At 56.8% G+C, this 21,222-nt stretch overlaps 8 protein-coding genes across 8 annotated transcripts; 4 read left to right on the forward strand and 4 right to left on the reverse strand.

The window, feature by feature from the left end:
- Positions 1-163: 163 nt before the first annotated feature.
- On the reverse strand, positions 164-581 carry FA10DRAFT_282988 (hypothetical protein; the record flags this gene model as incomplete). The annotated part of the gene is made up of 3 exons (XM_025523806.1): positions 164-217; positions 299-434; positions 550-581. The coding sequence occupies 3 exons, from the start codon at positions 579-581 to the stop codon at positions 164-166; spliced, it is 222 nt and encodes a 73-aa protein (XP_025380534.1).
- Positions 582-766: 185 nt separating this feature from the next.
- Positions 767-2,965, forward strand: FA10DRAFT_298738 (hypothetical protein; the record flags this gene model as incomplete). The annotated part of the gene is made up of 2 exons (XM_025524637.1): positions 767-1,775; positions 1,836-2,965. 2 exons carry the CDS (start codon positions 767-769, stop codon positions 2,963-2,965), a joined length of 2,139 nt encoding a protein of 712 aa, XP_025380535.1.
- Positions 2,966-2,989: 24 nt separating this feature from the next.
- Positions 2,990-4,591, reverse strand: FA10DRAFT_264000 (hypothetical protein). Its single transcript, XM_025520465.1, has 3 exons — positions 4,171-4,591; positions 3,857-4,106; positions 2,990-3,785 (listed from the first exon to the last, which is right to left on the reverse strand). Exons 1-3 carry the CDS (start codon positions 4,368-4,370, stop codon positions 3,174-3,176), a joined length of 1,062 nt encoding a protein of 353 aa, XP_025380536.1. The 5' UTR covers positions 4,371-4,591; the 3' UTR covers positions 2,990-3,173.
- Positions 4,592-4,921: 330 nt separating this feature from the next.
- Positions 4,922-8,429, reverse strand: FA10DRAFT_298740 (hypothetical protein). Its single transcript, XM_025524638.1, has 6 exons — positions 7,307-8,429; positions 7,048-7,235; positions 6,518-6,983; positions 6,319-6,456; positions 5,978-6,256; positions 4,922-5,917 (listed from the first exon to the last, which is right to left on the reverse strand). Exons 1-6 carry the CDS (start codon positions 8,339-8,341, stop codon positions 5,006-5,008), a joined length of 3,018 nt encoding a protein of 1,005 aa, XP_025380537.1. The 5' UTR covers positions 8,342-8,429; the 3' UTR covers positions 4,922-5,005.
- A 148-nt stretch (positions 8,430-8,577) lies between these two features.
- Positions 8,578-9,500, forward strand: FA10DRAFT_264001 (ribosomal protein L14). The gene is made up of 3 exons (XM_025520466.1): positions 8,578-8,641; positions 8,716-8,797; positions 8,867-9,500. The coding sequence occupies exons 1-3, from the start codon at positions 8,636-8,638 to the stop codon at positions 9,169-9,171; spliced, it is 393 nt and encodes a 130-aa protein (XP_025380538.1). The 5' UTR covers positions 8,578-8,635; the 3' UTR covers positions 9,172-9,500.
- FA10DRAFT_298742 (hypothetical protein) lies at positions 9,461-11,407 on the reverse strand. Its single transcript, XM_025524639.1, has 2 exons — positions 11,153-11,407; positions 9,461-11,073 (listed from the first exon to the last, which is right to left on the reverse strand). The coding sequence occupies exons 1-2, from the start codon at positions 11,182-11,184 to the stop codon at positions 9,585-9,587; spliced, it is 1,521 nt and encodes a 506-aa protein (XP_025380539.1). The 5' UTR covers positions 11,185-11,407; the 3' UTR covers positions 9,461-9,584.
- A 160-nt stretch (positions 11,408-11,567) lies between these two features.
- On the forward strand, positions 11,568-14,315 carry FA10DRAFT_264003 (hypothetical protein). The gene is made up of 6 exons (XM_025520467.1): positions 11,568-11,791; positions 11,866-12,285; positions 12,361-12,466; positions 12,536-13,008; positions 13,081-13,656; positions 13,729-14,315. Exons 1-6 carry the CDS (start codon positions 11,672-11,674, stop codon positions 14,215-14,217), a joined length of 2,184 nt encoding a protein of 727 aa, XP_025380540.1. The 5' UTR covers positions 11,568-11,671; the 3' UTR covers positions 14,218-14,315.
- A 101-nt stretch (positions 14,316-14,416) lies between these two features.
- Positions 14,417-21,201, forward strand: FA10DRAFT_264004 (hypothetical protein). Its single transcript, XM_025520468.1, has 6 exons — positions 14,417-14,912; positions 15,000-17,736; positions 17,797-17,909; positions 17,967-18,242; positions 18,306-18,572; positions 18,626-21,201. Exons 1-6 carry the CDS (start codon positions 14,694-14,696, stop codon positions 21,128-21,130), a joined length of 6,117 nt encoding a protein of 2,038 aa, XP_025380541.1. The 5' UTR covers positions 14,417-14,693; the 3' UTR covers positions 21,131-21,201.
- The last annotated feature ends 21 nt before the right edge of the window (positions 21,202-21,222 follow it).

The raw sequence follows: 21,222 nt of genomic DNA on the forward strand, positions 1-21,222 counted from the left end.
CCATCCCTCCCAGAAGAAAGAATCGAAGCGACCCATACTGCATGGAGAAATAGATATTTTGCCATGGCGTATTTCCCCGACAAAAACGCTTCTCATCGTCTAATGATCAATATCTCCCCTGCGCCTAATCCCTGCGCCTTTTGTCGGTCGCTCTGAGTCCCATCTACACAGGAGCTTTTCCACCGTCGTTCTTTTTGGCGGCATCACCCATGTTGTGCTTTGATTTGGTACATGCGTCCCGTCAGTCTTTCGCTTTTACTTGGAGAGAGCAAGAGCGTCAAATCAAAGCAAGACTCACCATGTCGCCTGCCTTGCCGTCCTTCCACTCCTGGAAACGGAGCGCCTGTGCACCGCGACGTTCGGCCTTGACGCGCTCCTCTTCCTTGAGCGCCTGACGGGTCGCGCGGGCGCAGATGGAAGTGTACCGGTTGTACCTGCAAGTTATCAGATCCCGGGCCGATGTCAGCTTTCGGGAAGAGAGCGCAAGAACGAGCGGAGCTCTAGGAGAGATGGAATGAGGCCGAGCCGGGAATCGAAAGAGCTACTCACGTAAAGTACTGACGCCAGGCAGCTGCAGACATTTTGACTTTGAGAAAGGAGCGAGTGGTGACCAGGAGAAGAGGTTGCCGATGCGATGGGAAGGAAGGCGCCTCGCTACACGGAGGCAGCCGGCAAAATACACGTGTTGCGGCCAGAGAACGCTTATGTAAGCCAGCATTTTAAGCTCAACTTTTCGAGAGGCCAAGGTGAGAGGGGTCAGATAGCCATGGCCATGGCGACTCCGAGCGGGAGCGACATCACGCTCGAGAAGCTTGGGCAGTCGAGTCCCACGGAAGATGCAAAAGCGCAAAGAAAAACAAAAGCCAAGGGGGAAGAGAAGAAAAGCAGACCGAAGCGGCGCAAGAGATCCAATAGCAACGATGGCGCGACGACAGGCCAAGACGGCACCTCGCGCAAGGAATCGCTTAGCGGCGCTCTCGCACGCTCGCTCGTGGGCACGCTCGCTTTCGTGTTTCGAGCCCCGGTGAGGCTTTTCAGGCCAGTCAAGCTCAGCAGCTGGTCGTTGCTGGAAACCATGGCGAAGCGAGAAGGCCGTTCGCTTTCATTGCGATATTTGAGGACGCTCCTTCGGCGGGAGAAGAGGAGCTTCTTACCGCACTTGCTCCTTCCTCCTTTGCTCGTCAACACGACCATCGGCTTTTGTCTCTTTGAAGCTTACAGTCTGACAGAGTCAAGACTTCTTGGGGAATACTACCCGGTCGTAGAGCAGGAGCCATCGTCCCCGACAAGAAAGGCACCCACACCGTCGTTTACTCCTCTCTGGATCGTCGCCATATCTGGAAGCGTTGCAGGGGCTGCACAATGCATCGTTTCGGCACCTCTAGACAACGTTCGTATAATCTTGTCGTCAGACATTGGCAATTCGGGCCGGCACCGCGGGAGTAACAGCAGCAATGGAGGTGGAAGACTCCGAGGACATCCATTAGGCATCTCATGGCGCGCCGTCGCAAGAGCAGCGATCTTACCGTTTGCACCCGCCACTACAAGAGATAGGCTGGTGCAAGAGGTTAAGCAGAATGCATCTTTTCGACCGTCTGCTGCTGGCAGCGGCAGCTCCAATCCGATCTGGAGGTCTTTGCTGGGGTTGGCAAGCGGGAACGCAAGCGCGGAAGAAGTGGAGCAGACGAAGAAGGTATGGGAGAAAAGGCTTGAGCGCTGGCGGGGCGGCGTTCACGGTGCTGGTCTGGTCATGTCTCTGGCTCGAGACAGCGTCGGTGAGTGGAGCGGAGTTGCTGTCTTTGCGAAGCGCTGCTGACTAGATGAATCGCGCACAGGATTTGCAGCCTTCTTCCTTGCGTTTGAGTGCTCCAGAAGGGTTGCATTCAAAGCTTCACAGGCGACGGATCGCGCGATTGCCCTCATCAACACGTCTGCTATTTTGCCTCCGAGTATTCCTGCCCCGCGACCGGACTCTCAGCCTCGAGGCGATGTCCACATCGAATCGTCAACGGAGCAGGAGCGACGAGGAAGTGGTGATATCTCATATAGCCAGTCACGTACTCGCACCGGAAGATTTGTGGCTGCATCTGTTCTCATTGTTGGTGGGGCGGTCGGTGCTGCCCTGTACGAGCTCGTCGGCCGACCCGCTGAGCTTGCGCGGGTCGTTGTTTGGGAAGGTCGCAAGGCTTGGGAGGAAGGGCGAAGAGGAAATACAACGAGCAAGACGAAAGCTCACAAAGCCCGAACGACGATGTTCGCGAACGCAAGAAAAGGACGAAGCGTTGTTCGTGGAGCACGGTTGTCGTCTGGAGTGCCCCCGTCGAGGAAGTTGAGCTCATTCCTGGAGTTGAGAAGGTCAAACACCCTCGGAGTTGGACAGGGACGTATCGTGTCGATGGCCGCCCGTGATCGACCCCGAGCACCTCACCCTCTGAGGCTGGCGAAGCCTGCAGCGGCTAAGGGCAAGTTGACACCCAAGAAGAAGTTCCTGGGACCCGTGGCAGGTGGGCGAAGGAGGAAAGGGCTCTCTGCTGGCTTCGCTCGAGGTCCTTCGTCTCCACCGCCTCTGAGCACGAGGCCGAGCGCATACACACTTCTCGTCGAGCACGCCCAGAGGACATCAATACTCCGACATACATCAAGCAACCCTCGGGCCCCTCTGACACCCGTGCCCACGCCTATCCTCCTGCTTCACACCTACTTTATCGCACCTTTTACGTCACGACCCACCTCAGTCCCTTTTCATTCAACCCGTGCCGGGCCGTCATCGACGATGCGGCCAGAATCGCAACTCCGTAAAAAGTGGACACTGAAGAATCCCGTCTCGGCAGGCCCCGGAAGCCTCAAGAGCGTCTCGTCGGCCCAGAGTTGGGGGAGCGGGAGGGTGGCTTGGGCTCTGCGGAGATTGGCCACCCCGTACGGTTTAGGCTTCTTGACGTACGCTTGGATGAGCGGCGATATCTGATGAATTGACTGCTTTGTTTACAGTATACCCCACCTTGCATCCCATCTCATTGACAATTGAGGGTAGAATGTTAATTGGATTTCTAGACGGACAGCATATAAAAAATGAATGAGCTGCTCTCCTTCAGGCTACACTAATGAGATGGAATAGAGATCAATTTAGGATGCGCGGAGGGCTGAAGAAGGGAGAGCGTGAGAGAGGTAGCCATCTATGCTTCGATAATTTCCCCATGTTCGGCTCTGGATCTGTCCGTCGCGATGCTTTGCCGCTTTCGTGGTGTCGCGGAGAGAGAATCGAATGAGAGCCGCTGCCTCCAGCCGTCTTCGGCATTGTGCCTGCGCCCACCTTCTCCCTCTGGACCTGGTCCGAGCTTTGTCGGAACGAGCGCATCGTCCGGGACACTTCGGACCTGGGCTGTGCCCCAGTGTCCTTCTGACGGAAGGAGCTTTGCGGCAACGTACTCCCGAATGAAAATTGCGAACTGGCCCACCAGAAAGCTCACGACCGTCGCAACGCCAATGGCGACGACGTAGCCCGCGACTGTCCCCGTTCCATGCTCTCCCTGGTTAAGAAAGTCGTAGGTGTAGAAGTGCTGGTCGGCGTAGGTGATGTAGGCGACGCCGACGTAGCAGGCAATCAGAAAGACGACGAAGAAGAGGTGCGACCATGGACGCATCGCTTCGCGGCCCAAGACGAGAATGTCGAGGTAGGCGAAGACGAGGTTGAGTGCGTGGACTGACAGATTCTGCCAGGTGGTGCGCATCGAATCGAAAGCGCCATCTTTCAGGACAGTCCAAAAGACGATTGTCACGATGAGAGGCTTTATAGAAGGAAAGCGCTCAGCCTTCGGATGGACACGTGCGTGAGTGAACATCTGGAAGATCTACTCACGAAAGAGCAAATCGTGCTGAAGAGCAACGAGTGGGCGAATTGAAGGGGCCTTGGAAAGTAACGCGAGAGCCAGCTCTGCGCTTTGTCACTGTATTGCCCATCTTCGTCGCTTCTTGCTTTCTCAGCATCGATGGATGGATCTTGCGAGGATTGAGACTTCGACCAGCGTCGAAGATCCCAGTAAAATGAAAAGGTTTGGATGGCCGAGATAGTGTGATAGGCCCAGACTCCCCAGTAGGTCAGCACGGTGCTAATAATTGTCTTTCTGTCAGTAACGCGGACGCTAGCAAGCAGGCAGGGACCCCAAGGCTCACAAGTAGCTGAATTCCTGCACGCCGTTGAACGCATAGACGAGAATGAGTGTCACAAACGTATACAAAGCGATCACGGTCCGCCACAGTGCAAGATAGAGGGGAGGTAGGACGTAGGAGGTGACGAAGCGAGCTTGCGGATCGTACGGATGCTCGCGGATGCCTAGCCAGGCGTACGGGCCGCGGACGGAAGCGGACGCCATAGTGAGAGGTGGAGGTTGCGTCGTCGTCCAAGTTGCAGCGCGGTGCGGGAAGAAACCGCGTTTCGACGAGCTGGCGAGGAGACCGAAGAGGAGAGGAGGGTGAGGTGAAAGAGGGTAGAGAGAAGGACGCCTTTGCAAGTGTCTCTCTTAGGCTTGCTCTTATCTGTTCAAGGAACTTGCTTTCCGGAGACAGCTCTTTCCGTATGACGAGATCTGGTCTGATGAGAGCTTCGCGCCAAAAAGGACCAAAAATTGGCCGCACCCTGCAGTATTGGAGACGCTAAGTGACACGATTTAAACTCCCACAAGCCGTATCCGGCCTTGGGTCTTTTGGATCTCTGCACTAAGCGTAGATTTGACGCTTCTCCGCGGCGATGGATTCCTGCAGCGAAAACGGCCACTAAAGAAATCAGAGTCGAGCAGCAGGTTTTCATTTAAGCACCTCTTCAATCGAACTTCGTATGGTGTCTTCTTCTTCTTCGGTTCCCAAGCCTCTGGGCTGCTCTCTGGTGAGCACGGTGAGAAAAAGCACGCTGATTCGTGATTGCGGTGAGACCATTCTTTACTCATTTCACACAATTGAGGGGTCTGATCTTACTAATACAGAAGAAGAGAAGATAAGCAAGAATCATAGATCAATACCATCCCGCCTGGGGCGCAGCACCAGTAGTGATGGCAGTGCTGCCATCGGTGCCGTTATCTGCTGGGACATTAAAGGTATTGTCCCAGCTCCCCATGAACGCGCTTGTGAAAGGCGACATTGGCCTTGGGATGGCGCCTGGTAGCAGGGGAGGAGCTGCCGCCCCGATTCGATCGGCTTGACGTTCAAATGTCATCTCCGGCGCTAGCGGCTGACCTGTGTAGGTGTCGGTCTGGAAAGCGCCATTGAGGAAAGTCTCGAGTTGTCGGTAGGCGTCATTGTCGGGCGGTGGTGCAGCTTCTACCACGGTGGCAGGCGCCGACGACGATGAGGTCTGGTTCAGAGGCATTGCCGCAGATTGACTGTCGTATGCCTCGTAGTTATTCCTGGACGCGGTGCTCGTCATAGGATGGACTGCTTGTGGCGCTTGAAGCGAAGACGAAGACGAGGACGAGGCCGATGAAAGGTCAAAAGCGTTTCCGTCGGTGAAGCCAGTGATATTCTTAAGATCCGTGGCAAGCTCTCTCTGTCTCTTTCTTGCCATGGCCGAATCGCTCCCTGATCGTGAAACAGCAGCGGCAGTAGCAGCCGAACGATTTCTGGGCGACCTGGGCGGACCTGGGGTAAAGCCTTGCAGCGGTGGTCGTGTTCCGAGCTCAGCAATCTTACGACTGCTGTTCGAGTGCGCCAGCACCGCCACTCCTGTCCTGGCAACCTGCGACCGCGTCGACACGGCCAGCAAGAGCCGCATCGTCACGCGTAGATCCTCAATAATGTCGGTACGGACCTGCTCCGCGTTCGGGCCCGCAGCCGTTGGGTGCGCGTCCATCATGGCGATGTGGTGACGCAGCAGTAGGCAGGCGCTGATGCTCGCGTGCGAAAAGGGCCACATGCGTGTCACGAAGCGCTTTGTTGGCAAAAGATGTCAGACATCACCCATGACTGGCTTGCAAGATGGACAACTTACTGCATTCTTCTCCATGAAGCTGCGGATCTCGTCGACGGACATGCTCATGACCTGTTCAATTGGCAGCACCGTCCCGAAGCTCTTGCGAAAGAGGCCGCAGATGCGCCGAGAGCTGACGAAGCAGATCTCCTTGGACGTGCGGTAGGCGGGGTTGAGCCAGCCTTGGATGTAGTAGCGCTTGTGCAGGTTGACGAGCGTGATCGAGATCGTGACAAGAAGCGTCATTCTGCCCTGCATCGTGTGGTCGATTTCCGTCATCTCCTCCTGCATGATGGTCTCCTGCCAGGGTTGAAAATATTTGGTGTGAGTTCTGGCAAATGTTACGGGACAAGGCTACTCACGTATTCAATGAATGGCAGCGACATGTAGAGGCGGTCCAGATCGGCTTGGATGCGTACAGTTTCGTCCCAGGCATCCTCCTCTGTCATGGCAGCCCTCGAAGCAATACGACGATTGAGCCTGGCCATTTCCAGCGCGATCTGCCATCGGGCGAATGTAAGTAAGAGAGCGAAAACAGCGAAACAAAGGAAAGGTACTGACCCTGCGATGGAGAGTGACAAGCTCCCGCTCTTCGTCGTAGTCTTTGAACGAGAGGGTGCGCTCGCCAAACAGGTATGGCATCTTGACCGGCTCCTCTTGAAGGGAGTAGGATCGCTTGAACGAGATGCACGAAGACCAGTCCAGGCTCGCAAGTGACACGAAGAGATTCAACCGATCCATGGCCTGTTTGCGCGGCATCGACGGTGGTGGTTCAAAGTCTAGTTCGAGCGCTTGCATCTGGCTCAGAGCCATTGCCAGGACGGCGGTGCCGACATGGGTACCTCGGAAACACATGGTGAACCAGCAGTGGAGAATCAGGACGCGGATCGAGTCGAGCGTCGGTTCGTCGAATGGCGCCGACGCATTGAACGCCCTGGTGGATGCCTCGAAGAAGTAACCAGGAACAAAATCCTGATCAATGAGCAGGGCCACGTCTCTGAAGTCTTGATCGTTGTTGAGCAGGGTGCTTTCAACGGAGATCTGTCAGCAAGGCGATTCAACGAGGGTTGGCCGGAGCGAGCGATACTCACAAGCCACACATGCCACAGAGGATGGCAACAAACTGCAGATGACCGCGGACGTTATCCTTTGGTCCTAGCCGACTGTGGAAATCACGGTTGCCCTGCCACATGACTCTGAGTTCCTCGTGCTCGCGCAATCCGCGCTGCCAGAAGTCTTCTTCGTCGATGATATGGGTGTTCCAGCCAAACTCTTTGAACTGAGGGAGGACGGACCATATTAGAACGATCAGAGGAACAGAGGGGGAGCAAAATACAAGGAGATGCTCACCCAGTATGTGCAGAGTCTCCTGACCGAACCTGTATCCGGAAGCATCTCCATGACCTTGAACAGCTCCGCTCTCTGCTGATCGAGTGTGGGCGCGGTCCAGTTGAGAGGCCAGAGGGACATGAGAGATTCTTGCTCCGACGAAGTGGAGCGCTTTGACGACGGCCGGATATCGGGGTCCGATGTCCTCCGCCTCTTTGAGTGGCTGTTGGTCGCGGGGAGCGCACTCGTCGATGCTGCGGCACCTGCTGCGAGCCCGTCTCGCGCCTCGCCTGAGTCCACAGCCGACTCATCGACGCCCATCTTTGCCGCAATGGTCCCAAGCAGTCGTTCGAGGCGGTCCATCCGCATGAGCAGGGGCGTGTTGCTCTGATCCCGTCCCATGGCCTGAGGTCTCGTGCCACCTTCCCACGCGCACAGATCTGCCTCATCGCGGTCCCTGCACGCACCGCAGGGAAAGCCACGATCGCACTTGAGCTTGCGCCTCCGGCAATTTTCGCAGCTCACTGCCTTCTTCTTTCGCTTCGGCGCCTCGCCCGCCGATGCGCCATCCTTCGCCATCTCTTGCTGCTGCTGCTTCGAAGCTGGCTTGCCTGCTGATCTGGAGGCAGCGCCCTTTAAGCCCCGCGCACTGCCCGCGCTCGCTGCCGGTGGTGCATGTCCCGAGGCCGAATCAGGTGTGTCGGCAGCCGCTGGACTGCTGTTTGCGCTGCTCTCGCGCATGCCCGGACGAACGGCGGTTGGCCCAGCTGGTGTGGCCGGTCCGCCGGCCGACGAGTGGGGCGACGAGATCTCGCCGCCGTGGCCGCTGTTGTGGTAAGGAAAGTAGGACGACGACGAGACTGACCCAGTTTGGTACGGGTATCTCGGCGACGGGGATGCTTGCTGGGAGGACGGAGCACTGATGGGTGGCAGCCGGTGGTCGTAGTCATATGAGCTCCGCGGAGGAGGACCCATCGAGGGCGGCGTCCGGCCCAGGGGCGGGTAGCCGCTCGAGGAGCGTGCATGGCTGTAGGGAGCACCCGACGATGGCGACATACCCTGTCTCGCTATCTGACTGTTAGGCTCACTCGGGCTTGCTGGAGATGGATGATGCTGTTCTTGTAGACTTGCCAGAGACGGAGATGCAGCTAGCCAGCCGGCTTGCCCGCGGAGAACCGGCTGTTGAATAAAAAAATTATAAGTCCACTCGGCCGACAGTTGCCTACTGCTGACCCTTTTTTTTTTTTTTCTTTTCTCCGGTGCGGTCTGCCTGCGCTCGCGTTGCATTGACATCGTCGGAAAGGTTCTCAGGGCGGCGCACTCGAAAGCATGTTGGGGCTCAAGGCGACAATGTCGGTGAGTCCATGAGGTGCTGCACCACAATCACTCTCTTTTCCTCTTCTTCTTCTAATGCAAGCATCAATGTACAGGTCATCGACAACTCAGGCGCACTCGTCGCAGAGTGCGTCAATGTGCTCCGGACCCCCTCGTCGCGAGGGTTAGCGAGAATAGGTGCGTATGAGCTTTGGCCTCCGCAGATGCATTCCTGCTCACCGAGAATTCACTCCTCTGTGCCAACAGGTGACGAAATTGTCGTCGTGGTGAAAAAGGCACGGCCGATCGCGCACGGTACCCAGGCAGGCCCGGCGTCTGCGGCACCAAAGGTGCGCAAGGGCGACGTGCGGCGCGCCGTCGTCGTGCGCACGTCCAAGGAGACGACACGAAAGCTCGGAGATGGGCGCACGGTGCGCTTCGACGACAATGCGTGCGTGCTCCTGAACCAGCGCAAGGAGCCCCTCGGCACGAGAATCACGGGCGTCGTCGGCGCCGAGCTCAGGCAGAAGGGCTGGAGCAAGATCCTGGCGCTCGCAGGCAAGGTTGTATAATTGAGCATCTAGGGCTTCGAATGGGCATTCCGTTGCACATGGCATGGTTGCGAGAGTGCAATCTACCCCACAGGTGGCTGGAATGCGCTTAGTAAGTGAGACAGCAGGCAGGGCAATTTGTGGTTTCGAAAGAGGGTCGAGCCATCTTTGGCAGCCTAGCAGCAACAAACGTGGCTCATCGCCGTTCAGGCAAGCAGGAAGGAGAGGGAATGGGGGACCACACAATCAGACAAAGAGGAGAGGGAAGGGAAGAGAGACCACATGAACAGACAAGAAGACAGAATTGATGAAGGCATGATATTCTTGATTAGCTACGTGCATGCGATTGTCTTGACTATGAAGAGCGAGAGCGGACTGTGATGCAAGATACATAAAGGAGTGAGTCGTCTGACAGACGTCGACAAAGACAGAAGTCACAGAGAGGCATAGTCGATGTATGCGTCTTCGGCCACTGTTCGGAGCACGACGGCCTCTACAATGACTCGCTGGCATCCCTTCCTAGCCTCGGCTTGCTTGGAAGCGGCCGCATGCTGCGCAGCGTCGACCGCATCGTCCGAGGGCTGCAGGGCGCCTTGCTCGACTGCTGTGTCGCTGACTGACTGCTTGAGGACTGCCGTTGGTCGGATAGGCACATGTTGGTCGACCACAGGCGCCTCTGCCCCTCCAGACGGTGAGGAGCCACCCTGATCGTGCTCAGCGAGCCCCAGCATTCTTGCCTCCATGTCGCGATCCTTTTGCTGCTGCTGCTGTTGCTGCTGCTTTTTCTTTGGCGGCCGTCGGTAGCCCACACCGTCGCGAGTCTCGCGTTCATCGAGGCTGAGCGAAAAGGTAAAGTCGGCCAAGCCATCATCGTCGGGATGGAACACTTCTCCAAACATTTCCTCATTCTGACCGTCGAAGCGCGAAGAGCCTTCATTGGACAGGTTCACATCCACGGAAGGCGCTGCTTGCCCCGAGACGGCATCATCGTCCTGCTCCAACTCAATGTCCACGTCGACATTGAATGTCCGAGAAGAAGGGCCTTCATCTGTGACTGGGCGAGAAGCGATGAAGACGCTGAAAGGACCTCTGCCCTCTGTTGTGGCTTGACCAGCTCCCATCTCCCTTCCTATGAGGCACGCGCCGGCGCAACCCGACAGATCCATGTCCGCCGCATAGCGCAGGAGCCTTTGCCTGACTTGCTCGTTCGAGAGGCCCCGCAGACTTGTGGCCTCCTCGTTGTCCCTGCCACTGGCCGCAGCGGAGGCGGCCGGATATTCAACATCCTGGTCGACAGCCTCAACGGCAAAGGCGCGCCGGATCCTGACGCTGGCGTCGAGCTCGGCGGCAAGGGCCCCAAGCACCTCAAGGCTGGTCCTCATCTCTGCCTCGCAGATGCCCACACAACGGCCATCGTCGAGAACGCCAATCTCGTATGTGCACACGCCGCCGCCCTGGAGCAGACGCCATTTGAGCTGCGTCAGCAGCCGGTCGTACCGGTGCCTGGTGGTGGGCAGCATGCGCAGCTTGTACTCGAGGTTGCCCATCTCGTCGGGCTCTGGGCGCAAGCGGGCCGAGAGCGACCCTCCAGCGCCATTCGAAGGTGAGATAGCAATGGCAGGGGCAGGAGCAGCGTGAGCCGCGGTGAGGTCCTCCCTGGACGAAGACGTGGTCGGATCGAGGGAGAAAAGGCCGGCGGACGAATCTTCGGATGTGGGATCCACGCTTGGGATAGCGCACAGAGCCGGACCAGCGAGCGGTGAGGAGCCCGACGGCAGCTGAGGAGAGGCTCGTAGGGGAGACACAGAGCTGGGCGAAGAGGAAGAAGATGACTTGCGTGCCTGGGAAGACGAGGCACGGGGCGCCGCCTGTCGAGGGGGGGTCGCGCTCGACCTACGCGGGGCTCCCCATGGCGAAGGCACCCTTCCATGCAACACCGCACAAGACTTGAGCACCACGAAAGCAGAGGACAGAATCAGACCATACCCCAGGCCACACTCACCGAGGACTCTCGGAGATCTTCTCGCCAAACATGCAAGGCTCCGGACGCGATCTAAGCCAGGACTACGGTGGCCCGAGTACGAAGAGGTGCGGTGACGAATGGGTGGTTGTTGCTGACTGCGGCGGCTAATCTCTGGATCATGATCCCTTGTGCAAGATGACCGTGCGCTACGTGCAACCAGCTTTGTCGTGTGACACAGGTGTGCTTCTGTCTGTTGCTAGGTGGTCGCCGCCGTTGTGGCCCAATGTCTGTGTCATTCTGGGTCCGAGTCAGTTCACGGCGCGTCTCTTGACATCCCTTGATTTTCCCGGCCGAAGAAACGCACACCGACATACACGCTCCAACAAAAAATAAGTAAAAAATAAAAAATAAAAAGAAGAAAAAAAGAGAGAGAAGAGGAAGAGTTGGTGCACGCCGACGTTTCAATCAAAGGCGTCTTCATCTTCAACAGTCGATTGAGCAGAGCGCGGAGGAGAGGAGGAGGCTGAAGGCCATTTGGATGCACGGACGGAGGAGACAATGGCGAGCAGCTCCAAGGCAAAGGGCGGCTCAGTCAGCGACCCCAGGGGCGTACACAGCAGAGACAAGATCAAGCTCTGCAATGACATCCTCCTCGACAATTTTGGACCGGTCGTGGCCGTGAGTTGGGAAAGTGACTAGCTAGTCTGCGGATCGATGAGCTGACCGGACCGCAAATGTGCTGCATCGTACAGCGGGTGGGAACGACGATCCTGCAGCGGGGCAGGCTGACATTCAGAGACATTACCCGCTTCCTCTCCATGCCAACCTCGCACCCAGCTTCAGGGCTAGACCCAAGCCAGGGCGAGACCCCTTCTCTCTCCACAGACCCGGGCCTGGGAGCCTCGACGACAGCACCCTCGTCGTCCTCGTCCTCGTCGCTCCCCGCAAATCCGATCAAGAATCAGCAGCTGATCCGCGCGGCGCTTCTGACGCTGATCCAACACCACGTCTGCTGGCACGTGTCCTCCGACGCTGACGGTTCCCTCATCCGGCCTGACTCGCCCGAGGGCGTACAAGGGGTGGAGTACTTTCAGATCGATGTCGACGAGGTGCTGGCTCGGACGCGATTTGGTGCCTATGCTGCCATCATCGATGTGGAATGGGGCTCTGATGTGAGTTTTATCATCATCATCATCGATGCCGCTCAGTGTCTGCTCCACTCACGCACCATTCTCCGTTGTCCTCAGGCCAGTGATGTGGTGATGTGCGTCTACAAGAACGGAAAGCTGCAGGCGAAAGAGGTGATTCGGCGGCTATGCGGGCAAGAGGGAGACGAGCAATACGACCACAGCCGTGAGCACAGTGTGACACCGCCCCGGCCTCTTGAGTCCTCTTCTTTGCTGACGGATCTGTTGTACACAGGAGCTGAGCGGTACGAGGAGATTATGCGCGACCTTTTGCTTCACTACTACCTCCAGCCTTCGTCGCCCATCTCTCATACCTCGGCCAACGATCGGAGACTAGCGTATGAACAGGAAGAGATGACAAGGGTACGGCGCATGCTCAAGCCAAAGGAGCGCATCGAGATGCACGCTCGTGCAAGGGAGAGAGTCAGGGAGGATGAAGAGGGCGTGTGGAAATACACGAATGCAGAGCTGGCAGAGATGAGCGGCAACGCCACGGAAAGAAAAGGGGTGCTCAAGAGACAAAAGAGGAAAGCGGTCACAGCCAATGGCAATGGCAAGGCGACGAAGAAAAGGCGAAAGGATGAAGGCAGCCGTAAGAAAACATCGAGTCGATCCAAGAAAAGCAGCAAATTGGCATTGAGCGACAGCGAAGACGACGAAGCTGGCGCCCATGCCGCTGGCGATGATTCGCAGGAGTTGTACATTGATGTGCGTATGTCTCGTCGAAGCATCTTGCCCATCTGCATGTACTGACACGTATCCCTATCAATCTGTCCACAGCCGCAGGTGTTTTTGCGGGTCAATCTTGATCGATTCGACGTTCACATTCGAGATCAAGCCATCTTTAAGGCTACAGAGGCCCGCTACAACACCACCACAGCCGAGGTCTTGTCTTCGATGATCGACATGAGCGCTCGCCTCGACGCTTCCCACGCGCCCAGCATCCGGACCCCAGAGTCGCGCATCATCAACGTCCACTCGTTGCGGGAACACATCTCGCCGCACATGCCTTTGAAGAAGGTCTTTGAGCGAAACAGCATCAAGGACCTGTTCGGGTCCGATACGAGTCAAAGTGGCCTTTTGGCCGAGGTGATTGCCTTGCTCAGCTGCTCAGACAACATTGCAAGCCGGGGTAGTCGATTCGTTGGGCCCTCTTCGAGCTCTGAGCTTGGAAGTGGCCACACGGTGGGAGCAGGGGGCAGCAGGACGCCGAGCAACTCAGTGGTGCAGTTTGACAATATCGCAAAGGTGCTCAGAGGCCAGCTACTGCGCGACGTCGTCGAAAGTCAATTCGGCACAGCGGGCGCCAGGGTTATGACGTTGCTTCAAGAAAAGGGAAAGCTAGAGGAGAAGCATGTGAGTGGCTGTTCCAAAGTCATTCAGACCCTCCTCCTCAAAGCACTCTGCTAATGAAGAGAGCCATTGCAGATCTCGAAACTGTGCCTCATCACCATGTCTGAGACCCGAGATATTTGCGCTCGTCTCTTTGCCTCGTCGCTCCTGGCTCTACAGGAAGTGCCGCGTTCGGCCGATCGAGCCGCAGCGAGGACTGTTTTCCTGTGGTACGTGGACACAGAAAAGTGTATTTCGTGGCTGTCAGACCACCTGTACAAGACGATGAGCCGGCACTGCCAAAGAAGGAGGGAAGAGGAGCGGAGGGAACAGGACCTGGTGCGAAAGGTCAGACGGACGGACTTGGAGTCGATGGCGCAAGAGGATCAGGCCGCATCGGGAGGCGAGGTGGCAGTCTCTACGAAGGGCGACGAGGCAACGGACCGGACCTTATCGCTCCTGGGCGTCATTGAGAGAAGGCGCTACCTCAAGCTAAGGAAGAGGCTTGAGATCATAACGTTGGGCGAATTCAAGACGGCCATGAATCTCTTTATTCTTTATTGGGCCTCTCAGGTCGACTCATGATTACATCCATCAACTAATGGTGACATCTTATCTGTACAACGTCAATCTCTATACAACCTGTTCACTGTCGGCTTGCGCTGAAATTGAGGATCTGTCCCTTTTTTTTTTTTTTTTTTTTTTTTTTTTTTTTGGTCTCAAGCTTCAAGTCGTACGCGCTCGAGCCACCCGACGCAATGTTGATTTGCGATAATTGGCCACCGCTCAGCAAGACTCCTGTCCCTCCCTCTCAAAGCTCCACCTGATTGGGACCCGTCACAAGAGCCAAGGAAGAACATTCACAAGATTGTGGCTGGTCAGCGAGAACCTTCACTTGGTTTTTATCGTGGACAGGAGTTGGAGCGGCTCAGACTAGCGACGGAAGCACATTTGGCGGAAGCAAGCGCCAGGATTGGGCATGACGCACCTGCACTGGCGGAGGCAGTGAGAGCGAGCACTCGACCCATCCGTACCCCGCCAGTTGCGCCACCACCTACACCATGTTCTCCTACCTCCAGTCGAATCTGAGCGGATGGCACCAGCTTCCTTCGCTCGCGGCCGGTGCGCTGTCGTCGGGCTTGCAGCGCCGCGTTATCTCGTACCTCCTCCGTCGGCTGCTGGGCCACCTCGTGAAGGGTGGCGAGCTCAATCTCGACCAGATTGAGGCGGCCATTGGCAATGGGAGGGTTGAGATTCGAAATGTTGACCTGAATCCGGATGTGAGTTTTTCAGTGTCGCTCCTCTTGCCTCTCGGTTGGCGCACTGCTGACAAAAGGGGTGAATGCACTATGCCGAACTTGTCACAGTCCTTCAATGCCAAGCTCCCGCCGCTGATTCGCGTCGAGTCTGGCTCTGTGGGCTCTATCTCGATCCAGATTCCATGGACAGGGTCTTGGAGTGGTGGCGAGGTCGTCGTCGCGATTGCAGATCCTCAGCTAACGCTGTGCCTCAACGAGACAGCCAAGAGGTCATCTTCCGAAAGCCCAGTCGCCCATATGTCTTTGGTCAATGCCGCCGAGGAGGTCCTCTACGATGACCCCGAAGGTAGGCAGCTGGAGCAAAAGCTCGAAGAGTCCATCCTCGAGGAGAGTCGGGCCAGCATGGCGGCCGGTTCGACGTCGTCCTCGGACCCGGCACCCGCTGTGCAGCCTCGTACATTGGTCGAGTCGCTCGTAGATCGCCTTTTGGCTCGTCTGAGGATCTCAGTGAACAACACATCCATAATACTGCGTCGTGAATCTACCTCGGTTACTCCGTTAGACCTGGAAATGAAGCTGGGTCAGATCGAAGTCACGTCCAGGCCAGACATCCCGGGGCCAAACGCAGAGATGGACGGACCACCGCAACGGGCTAGCGTAACAAGGACAATCACCATCAACGACGTCGGTGTCTGGGTCACACTTTCTCCTCCACTTCCTTTCGGCGAGCACGACGGAGAAGGTACAGATGCGCCCTTGTCCGACGAAGACTACGACGACGAGGATGGAGAAGCGGACGAATACATGGAGATGAGCCAGGCGATTCCCGATCTGCGCCAAAGTCAGATGCAACAATCGACTCTTTCCGAAGGATCGACATCTGCCAGCATGTATGCAAGCGCCTTCGACGAGAATCCACCTGCTCGACCGAAAGCGGACTCGAGTCCGAAACGACATAAAGTATTCTCGATTGCTTCAGACCCAATCGTACTCAAGATGACAGAGTCGACCAACGATCTATCCTCAGAGAGCGACGGGTCTGGGCAGATCGAAATGCGCTTCGATGCAGTAGTGGGGAACATCGTCGGATTCCTCGAGCCCTCGACGGCGGGAGCCCTCTTCAGCTTCTCTGAGGACGTGCTCAAGGCGATGAAGACGCTCGAAGACAATGAAGAATCTCCGTTGGGGCCGGCACCACCTCAGCAGCGCTGGCCATTCACGCTGAGCTGCAGTGTCATGGTTCGAGGAGCTCATTTGCTGTGCGCCTATGAGCCTTCGTCCACTTTGGACCCTCAAAGGCTAGCACTTTTCGATCAGTCGATGACCAACTTCTGGCTACGACCCGCTCGCGTCCATCCCTCCATTGGCCATCTGCGACTTCGAATGGACAGTGTTACTGGAAGCTGGCGGATAAGCAAGGGCGAAACAGAAAGCCATGCAGCGCTCAAGGTGGTGGACCTCGGCTTGTTCGAGCACCTGTCACCTGCCCTTATCGAGGGAACCGACCTGGCTCCTATTCTTCCGCTCGCCGTTTTCGATTTCCAGCTCATGAATCAGTACGACTCAGTGGCTCCAATGAAGACAGCAGGCCGGAGCCGGCCCGAAGGACAGAGGCGTGGGCAGCTCGACGCTCTGACTATCGATGCCTTTGACTGGCGAGGGGCCAGCGTCGCGGGCGAAGGGTCACGATCAGGTCCTTACTGGAAGGCTGGCTATGGAGAGCGCGGGTGGAAGATGAGGCCAAAACACCGTCGTTCGGCTTCGACGAGCACGACGATGTTCGAAGGCGAAGAATCAAACGCCTGCATCGACGTCCAGACGAGCTTAGATTCGTCACAAGAAAGCTGCGTCAAGCTCGCCCCGCTGCACGTCTTTCTAGACGTCTCTACGGTCGATCGTGTGCTGCCGTTGTTGCGTTCGCTGAGCAAGAATGCTAGGACAGACAACATGAGTGGTGCCCAGTCAGACTTGGCCCAATCATTCGAGACGCTTCATGCGCCCTCTTCTCCTCTTCAACAATTCTCAGGAAGCCTGTCTTTGGAGCATTTCGATGACGTCGCTATTCGATCTGGGAAACACTCTTCCCTTTCGGTGACTTGCGACCTCGTCAGAATTGAGTTGCGAGTTCCGTTGAGCGTTCCGCGCGTTGGTCTCAAGCGCAACAAGGCCCTTCGCAAAATGCTCTTGGGCCTCGAGGTCCGAACGGGCATCGTCATCCTTGACGCTCAAATGGTCAGCCTCAGCATACACGGCATGCGGCCACCCGATGCCAGCACAGACCAGCCAACGATTCATCGCGACCTTCCGTCTCTGTCCAGAGGCAGCAGAGGGCAAGAGGACGGTGTCACCACCTCGATCGATCAGATCACGCTCTTCTACAAGGGCGTCTCTGAAACCCGCGCCTCGGTTTTTGCCATTCTTGGTATGCTGACTTCCGAAGAAGGCTCACCTGGAGCGGCGGCGAATGTTGAGTTGGAGAGGCCGCTGCCTCCCAGGCTCGTCTATTCAAGCCAGCCAGCCAGAGCGAAGAGCGGAGGACATGACGCAGTCGCCGGTCCCGAACGGGGACTCCTTGATTGTCAACTCCCGGCGCTTCGTGTCAGCTTATCGAAAGAACTCCTTGATGGGCTCGAGCTCATGGCGGACGACCTTACACTTTGGTCCTCTGGTCTTGGCGTCGACGACAACAGCGAGACGGACAATGGGACAGAGGCACTCAAAATTCTCGGCAGTCGTTTCTTCGGTTCCAAACACAGCATCTCGGCGCTTTCGGGCAGTTCTGCATCGACGGAGGTCGCGAGGCAATCGGCTTCGGTACCGGCCCTGTCCTTGAGCGTCAGCGAGGGTGAGTATGAGACACTCTTGTCGCTATGGAGGAGTTGCTGATCGAAGAAAAACTCGACAGTATTTGTGTCGCTTCTGGTGCCTCGACGTCAGCCGAAGGGCAGAGGCCGCCCTCGCGAGCTAGGACTCTCGCTGTCAGAGTTGAAGCTCTTCATTGACACCAAACACGGCGTGGTGAGTTCGTACCCGAAGAGTTCCACAGCGATGTGATGTGCTGATCCACGTGCACAGGGGTCTACACTGCTCGATTTTTCCATTCTCACGGCTACGCTGGACGATCGCAGCAAAGAGATAGGCAACCAGAACCTTGTCTCTCGGACATTGGAGCAATCATTGTCCCGAGGCGTGCAACCAGTCATCAAGATTGCCTTCATCTCGACAACGGAGGTCGAAACGAGCTACCGCGAGTCCAAAGTGGATGCCTTGATCGAAGGATTGACGCTGAGTTTCGATGGAGATCCGTCTCTGCTGGAGGATCTCCTGATCTTCGGACGGTCTCCGGAAGGAGTGAGTTGCTCAGTGTGAGAGGAAGAGATCAAGATGGAGACTGATCTGCCATCGATGATGCAGGCCTTTGAACATGTCGAACCGAACGAGGTGACTCGCATCACCGTGCGAATTAAAGATACCTCCGTCCTCGTTGGACCTCTTACTACCGACGCGCGAGGCGTGCTCATCGTAGGCGATTTCAAGCTCAAGACGAACCTGATGCCCGACTACCCAAAGACGAGCATTCGCGCATCTCTGTCCGATGCATTCGTCCTCGTCGCGGAAAAGATGCAGGATCTGCCTACGGACAAACGGCAGAGGGCAAGGTCTACGCTGGAACACTGGGGGGTGAGTTGGACGGGCTTCAATGCTAGAATATCGAAGCTGAGCCATCTCCGCAGAAACGTGGATTGGTATCCTTGGTGGCGCTAAGCGAGACCAAAGGTGCTGTCGTCTTGAGTAAATTGACACGGCCTGAAGTGGATGTCGACGTGACGAGGCTGCTTGGCGAAGTCAAGGCCTGCGCCGATACGCTCGGCATCGTCGCATGTCTTGTCGACGGCTTGACTCCCCCAGCGGCGCCGGTAAGCCCCTCGGAAAGCCATTCTGACTCGGTCTTCTCTCAGAGAACGCGTCAGAGCAGCAATAACAGCAGCAGCTCCGCCACCACCGCCATCGGAGAGGATCTTCTTGCCAGCGTTGACGAGGGTGCCTTTGCTCAGGCCCACGCTTTCTCTTCAACGCCGGACTTGATCGAAGATGATATTCCCCGCAACCTAGACTACCTTGCCACGACCGACGACGGTCGTGCGAGCTCGCCCGACGTCGAAGCGCAGACGCTTTATGACGGGGACGTACTAGGTAGTGAGTCTATCGAGTCTTTGGCACGCACGCAACGGTCGAATGTAGGTCCCTCGACGGGCAAAGTCCTGTTTCAAGACGACATTGTTACGGTCCGCCTGCTTCATTCCGACGGAATTCGACCACGACCAGGTTATTTCACTGATCCAGAGCAACTGGCCCAGCGAGAAAAGAGGAGTAACGAGCCGACTAGCTCATTCCGTCTTAGACTGAGCGGATGCGAATTGGCGCTGCGCCTCTACGAGGGCTTTGATTGCCCGTCAACACGAAGCGCATTCGAGGAAGAAGCTCGCAGGCTCAAGAGGAGATTACAGAAAATCGAGCAGATGCTCCATCAAGGTCAGACGCCAGACGACAGCGTTGAAGAGGTCGCGGCCGATCTGCTTGCCTCACTTCACATTTCGCCACCGGTCGAGGCGACAGAGGCGGGGGAGGCGGGCGACCCTACACTTTTGATGCAGGCCATCGAGGAAGAGCTTGGTGACCAATCAGAAACAGCCTCCTCCGATAGCACTTGGCAGCCTCTTCCAGCCGGCCAAAGTACAAGACGGGGAAGATCGTCGTCGACATCGGCGCACCCGAAGCGCAGACGCAACAAGCTCATGAGATCACCGAGATCCAAAATCGACATGGTCTTCAAGGGCGTGGCAGCGGAATTCGACAAATTTTCGAAGTCTCATGCGATTGAGTCCAAGGTCGTCTTTACAGCCAAGACCTTCAAGATCCTCGATCAAATGAGCACATCGACTTGGAACACTTTCCTGACGAGAAGGGCACAGGAAGCTGACTCGAGGATCCCACCCGAGGCGTGGACGAAGGAGATGGTCCGCTTTAAGATTGTCAATGTGCGACCGAACTACGACCAGGACCCCGTCAACTCCCGGCGACCTCAACAGGGTTCAACGAGCACCGAAGCGAGGTTCTACGCGAAAGTGGCGCCACTCAAATTGCATGTCGATCAGGATGCCCTCGATTTTCTGAAAAAATTCTTTGCGTACAAACCGCCCGACTCAGTTCACCGTGCAGCGTCGACCTCGACGAAGGATCACGAGGCGGCAGGAGGAACAACGACAGGGTCCTTCATCCAGCACGCGGAGGTCTGGCCCGTCCACTTGAGCTTGGACTATAAGGGGAAAAGACCGGATCTCAACAGGCTGAAGCGTGGCGAGATCATCGAGATGATGAACTTTTTCAACTTTGAGGGAGCCGAGATGACGCTGCGACACCTGACGCTGCGGGGCATCACTGGCTGGCCAAGGCTGTTCGATACGATGAATGACGTCTGGACTCCGGACGTCAAGGCGAACCAGCTCGTCGATGTCTTGTCAGGCATCGCTCAAGTAAAGAGCATCATCAACGTCGGACAAGGCATGGCGGACCTCATCTTGACGCCGCTCGAGCACTACCAGCGCGACGGAAACGTGCTGAGAGGGTTGCAAAAGGGTACGAAGAGCTTCGTGAAGAATACGACATTGGAGGCCGTCAAGCTCGGGGCGAGGCTGGCGACAGGAACGCAGGTTCTACTGGAGAGGGCCGAAGATGTGCTGGGCGGAAGTGGAGCGAGGGAATACCGCCAGTTCAGGAGAGAGGCCGAAAGAGGCTCCTTGGCCGCATCACAGAAGAAGCGGCGAGATGCGCGGTCGATTGGAGATGAAGAAGAAAGCGCCTCTCCCTCGGAAGAAGAGGAAGAGGAAGAAAAACGGCAATTTAGTCGCTATGCCAATCCCCCGAGTAATATACGCGAGGGCCTTACGCAAGCCCAGACAGACCTCTTGCAAGGCTTCAAGGAGGGCGCTCAGACGATCCTGGCCGTTCCAATGGAGGTCTACGAGCGTGGTGGCGGAGGCGAGTCTTCGGCAGCTGTCGACGACTTGCAGCGGCGAGGGGGCGGCGGGCCCAAGCCTGTGCTAAGGGCCGTGCCGATCGCCGCGCTGAGGGGTGCCGCGGGCGCTAGTGGAGCCGTCGGCACCATGCTCATGGCGCTCCGAACGGACCTAGGAGGAAACCGGAACGAGGTTGAAGAGGAAAAGTTCAAGAAAAAGTGATTTTAAAGACCTGCTCTCCAATTGCCACACACTGTACGATAATTCACACATAACACAAATCTTGATCGACCTTGTGATTCAATCTTTGAGAG

This window comes from Acaromyces ingoldii (assembly GCF_003144295.1).
Source record: "Acaromyces ingoldii strain MCA 4198 unplaced genomic scaffold FA10scaffold_1, whole genome shotgun sequence".
NCBI lineage: Eukaryota > Fungi > Basidiomycota > Exobasidiomycetes > Exobasidiales > Cryptobasidiaceae > Acaromyces > Acaromyces ingoldii.

Excerpts from the sequence above, each read along its gene's own strand:
- FA10DRAFT_298740 (XM_025524638.1), bottom strand. The coding sequence starts at position 8,341 with ATGTCGCCATCGTCGGGTGCTCCCTACAGCCATGCACGCTCCTCGAGC. Across the intron at positions 6,984-7,047 it reads CTCTGTGGCATGTGTGGCTT|CACCCTGCTCAACAACGATC; the intron begins GTGAGTATCGCT and ends CTCCGTTGAAAG. Across the intron at positions 5,918-5,977 it reads GCTTCATGGAGAAGAATGCA|CGCTTCGTGACACGCATGTG; the intron begins GTAAGTTGTCCA and ends TTGCCAACAAAG.
- FA10DRAFT_298742 (XM_025524639.1), bottom strand. The coding sequence starts at position 11,184 with ATGTTTGGCGAGAAGATCTCCGAGAGTCCTCG. Across the intron at positions 11,074-11,152 it reads AAGATCTCCGAGAGTCCTCG|GGTGCCTTCGCCATGGGGAG; the intron begins GTGAGTGTGGCC and ends GTTGCATGGAAG.
- FA10DRAFT_264004 (XM_025520468.1), top strand. The coding sequence starts at position 14,694 with ATGTTCTCCTACCTCCAGTCGAATCTGAGCGGATGGCACCAGCTTCCT. Across the intron at positions 14,913-14,999 it reads ATGTTGACCTGAATCCGGAT|TCCTTCAATGCCAAGCTCCC; the intron begins GTGAGTTTTTCA and ends AACTTGTCACAG. Across the intron at positions 17,737-17,796 it reads GTCCTTGAGCGTCAGCGAGG|TATTTGTGTCGCTTCTGGTG; the intron begins GTGAGTATGAGA and ends AAAACTCGACAG.
- FA10DRAFT_264003 (XM_025520467.1), top strand. The coding sequence starts at position 11,672 with ATGGCGAGCAGCTCCAAGGCAAAGGGCGGCTCAGTCAGCGACCCCAGG. Across the intron at positions 11,792-11,865 it reads ATTTTGGACCGGTCGTGGCC|CGGGTGGGAACGACGATCCT; the intron begins GTGAGTTGGGAA and ends TGCATCGTACAG. Across the intron at positions 13,657-13,728 it reads GAAAGCTAGAGGAGAAGCAT|ATCTCGAAACTGTGCCTCAT; the intron begins GTGAGTGGCTGT and ends GAGCCATTGCAG.
- FA10DRAFT_264001 (XM_025520466.1), top strand. Across the intron at positions 8,798-8,866 it reads GCGAGGGTTAGCGAGAATAG|GTGACGAAATTGTCGTCGTG; the intron begins GTGCGTATGAGC and ends CTGTGCCAACAG.
- FA10DRAFT_264000 (XM_025520465.1), bottom strand. The coding sequence starts at position 4,370 with ATGGCGTCCGCTTCCGTCCGCGGCCCGTACGCCTGGCTAGGCATCCGC. Across the intron at positions 4,107-4,170 it reads GTGCAGGAATTCAGCTACTT|CACCGTGCTGACCTACTGGG; the intron begins GTGAGCCTTGGG and ends GACAATTATTAG. Across the intron at positions 3,786-3,856 it reads TCAGCACGATTTGCTCTTTC|CCTCTCATCGTGACAATCGT; the intron begins GTGAGTAGATCT and ends CCTTCTATAAAG.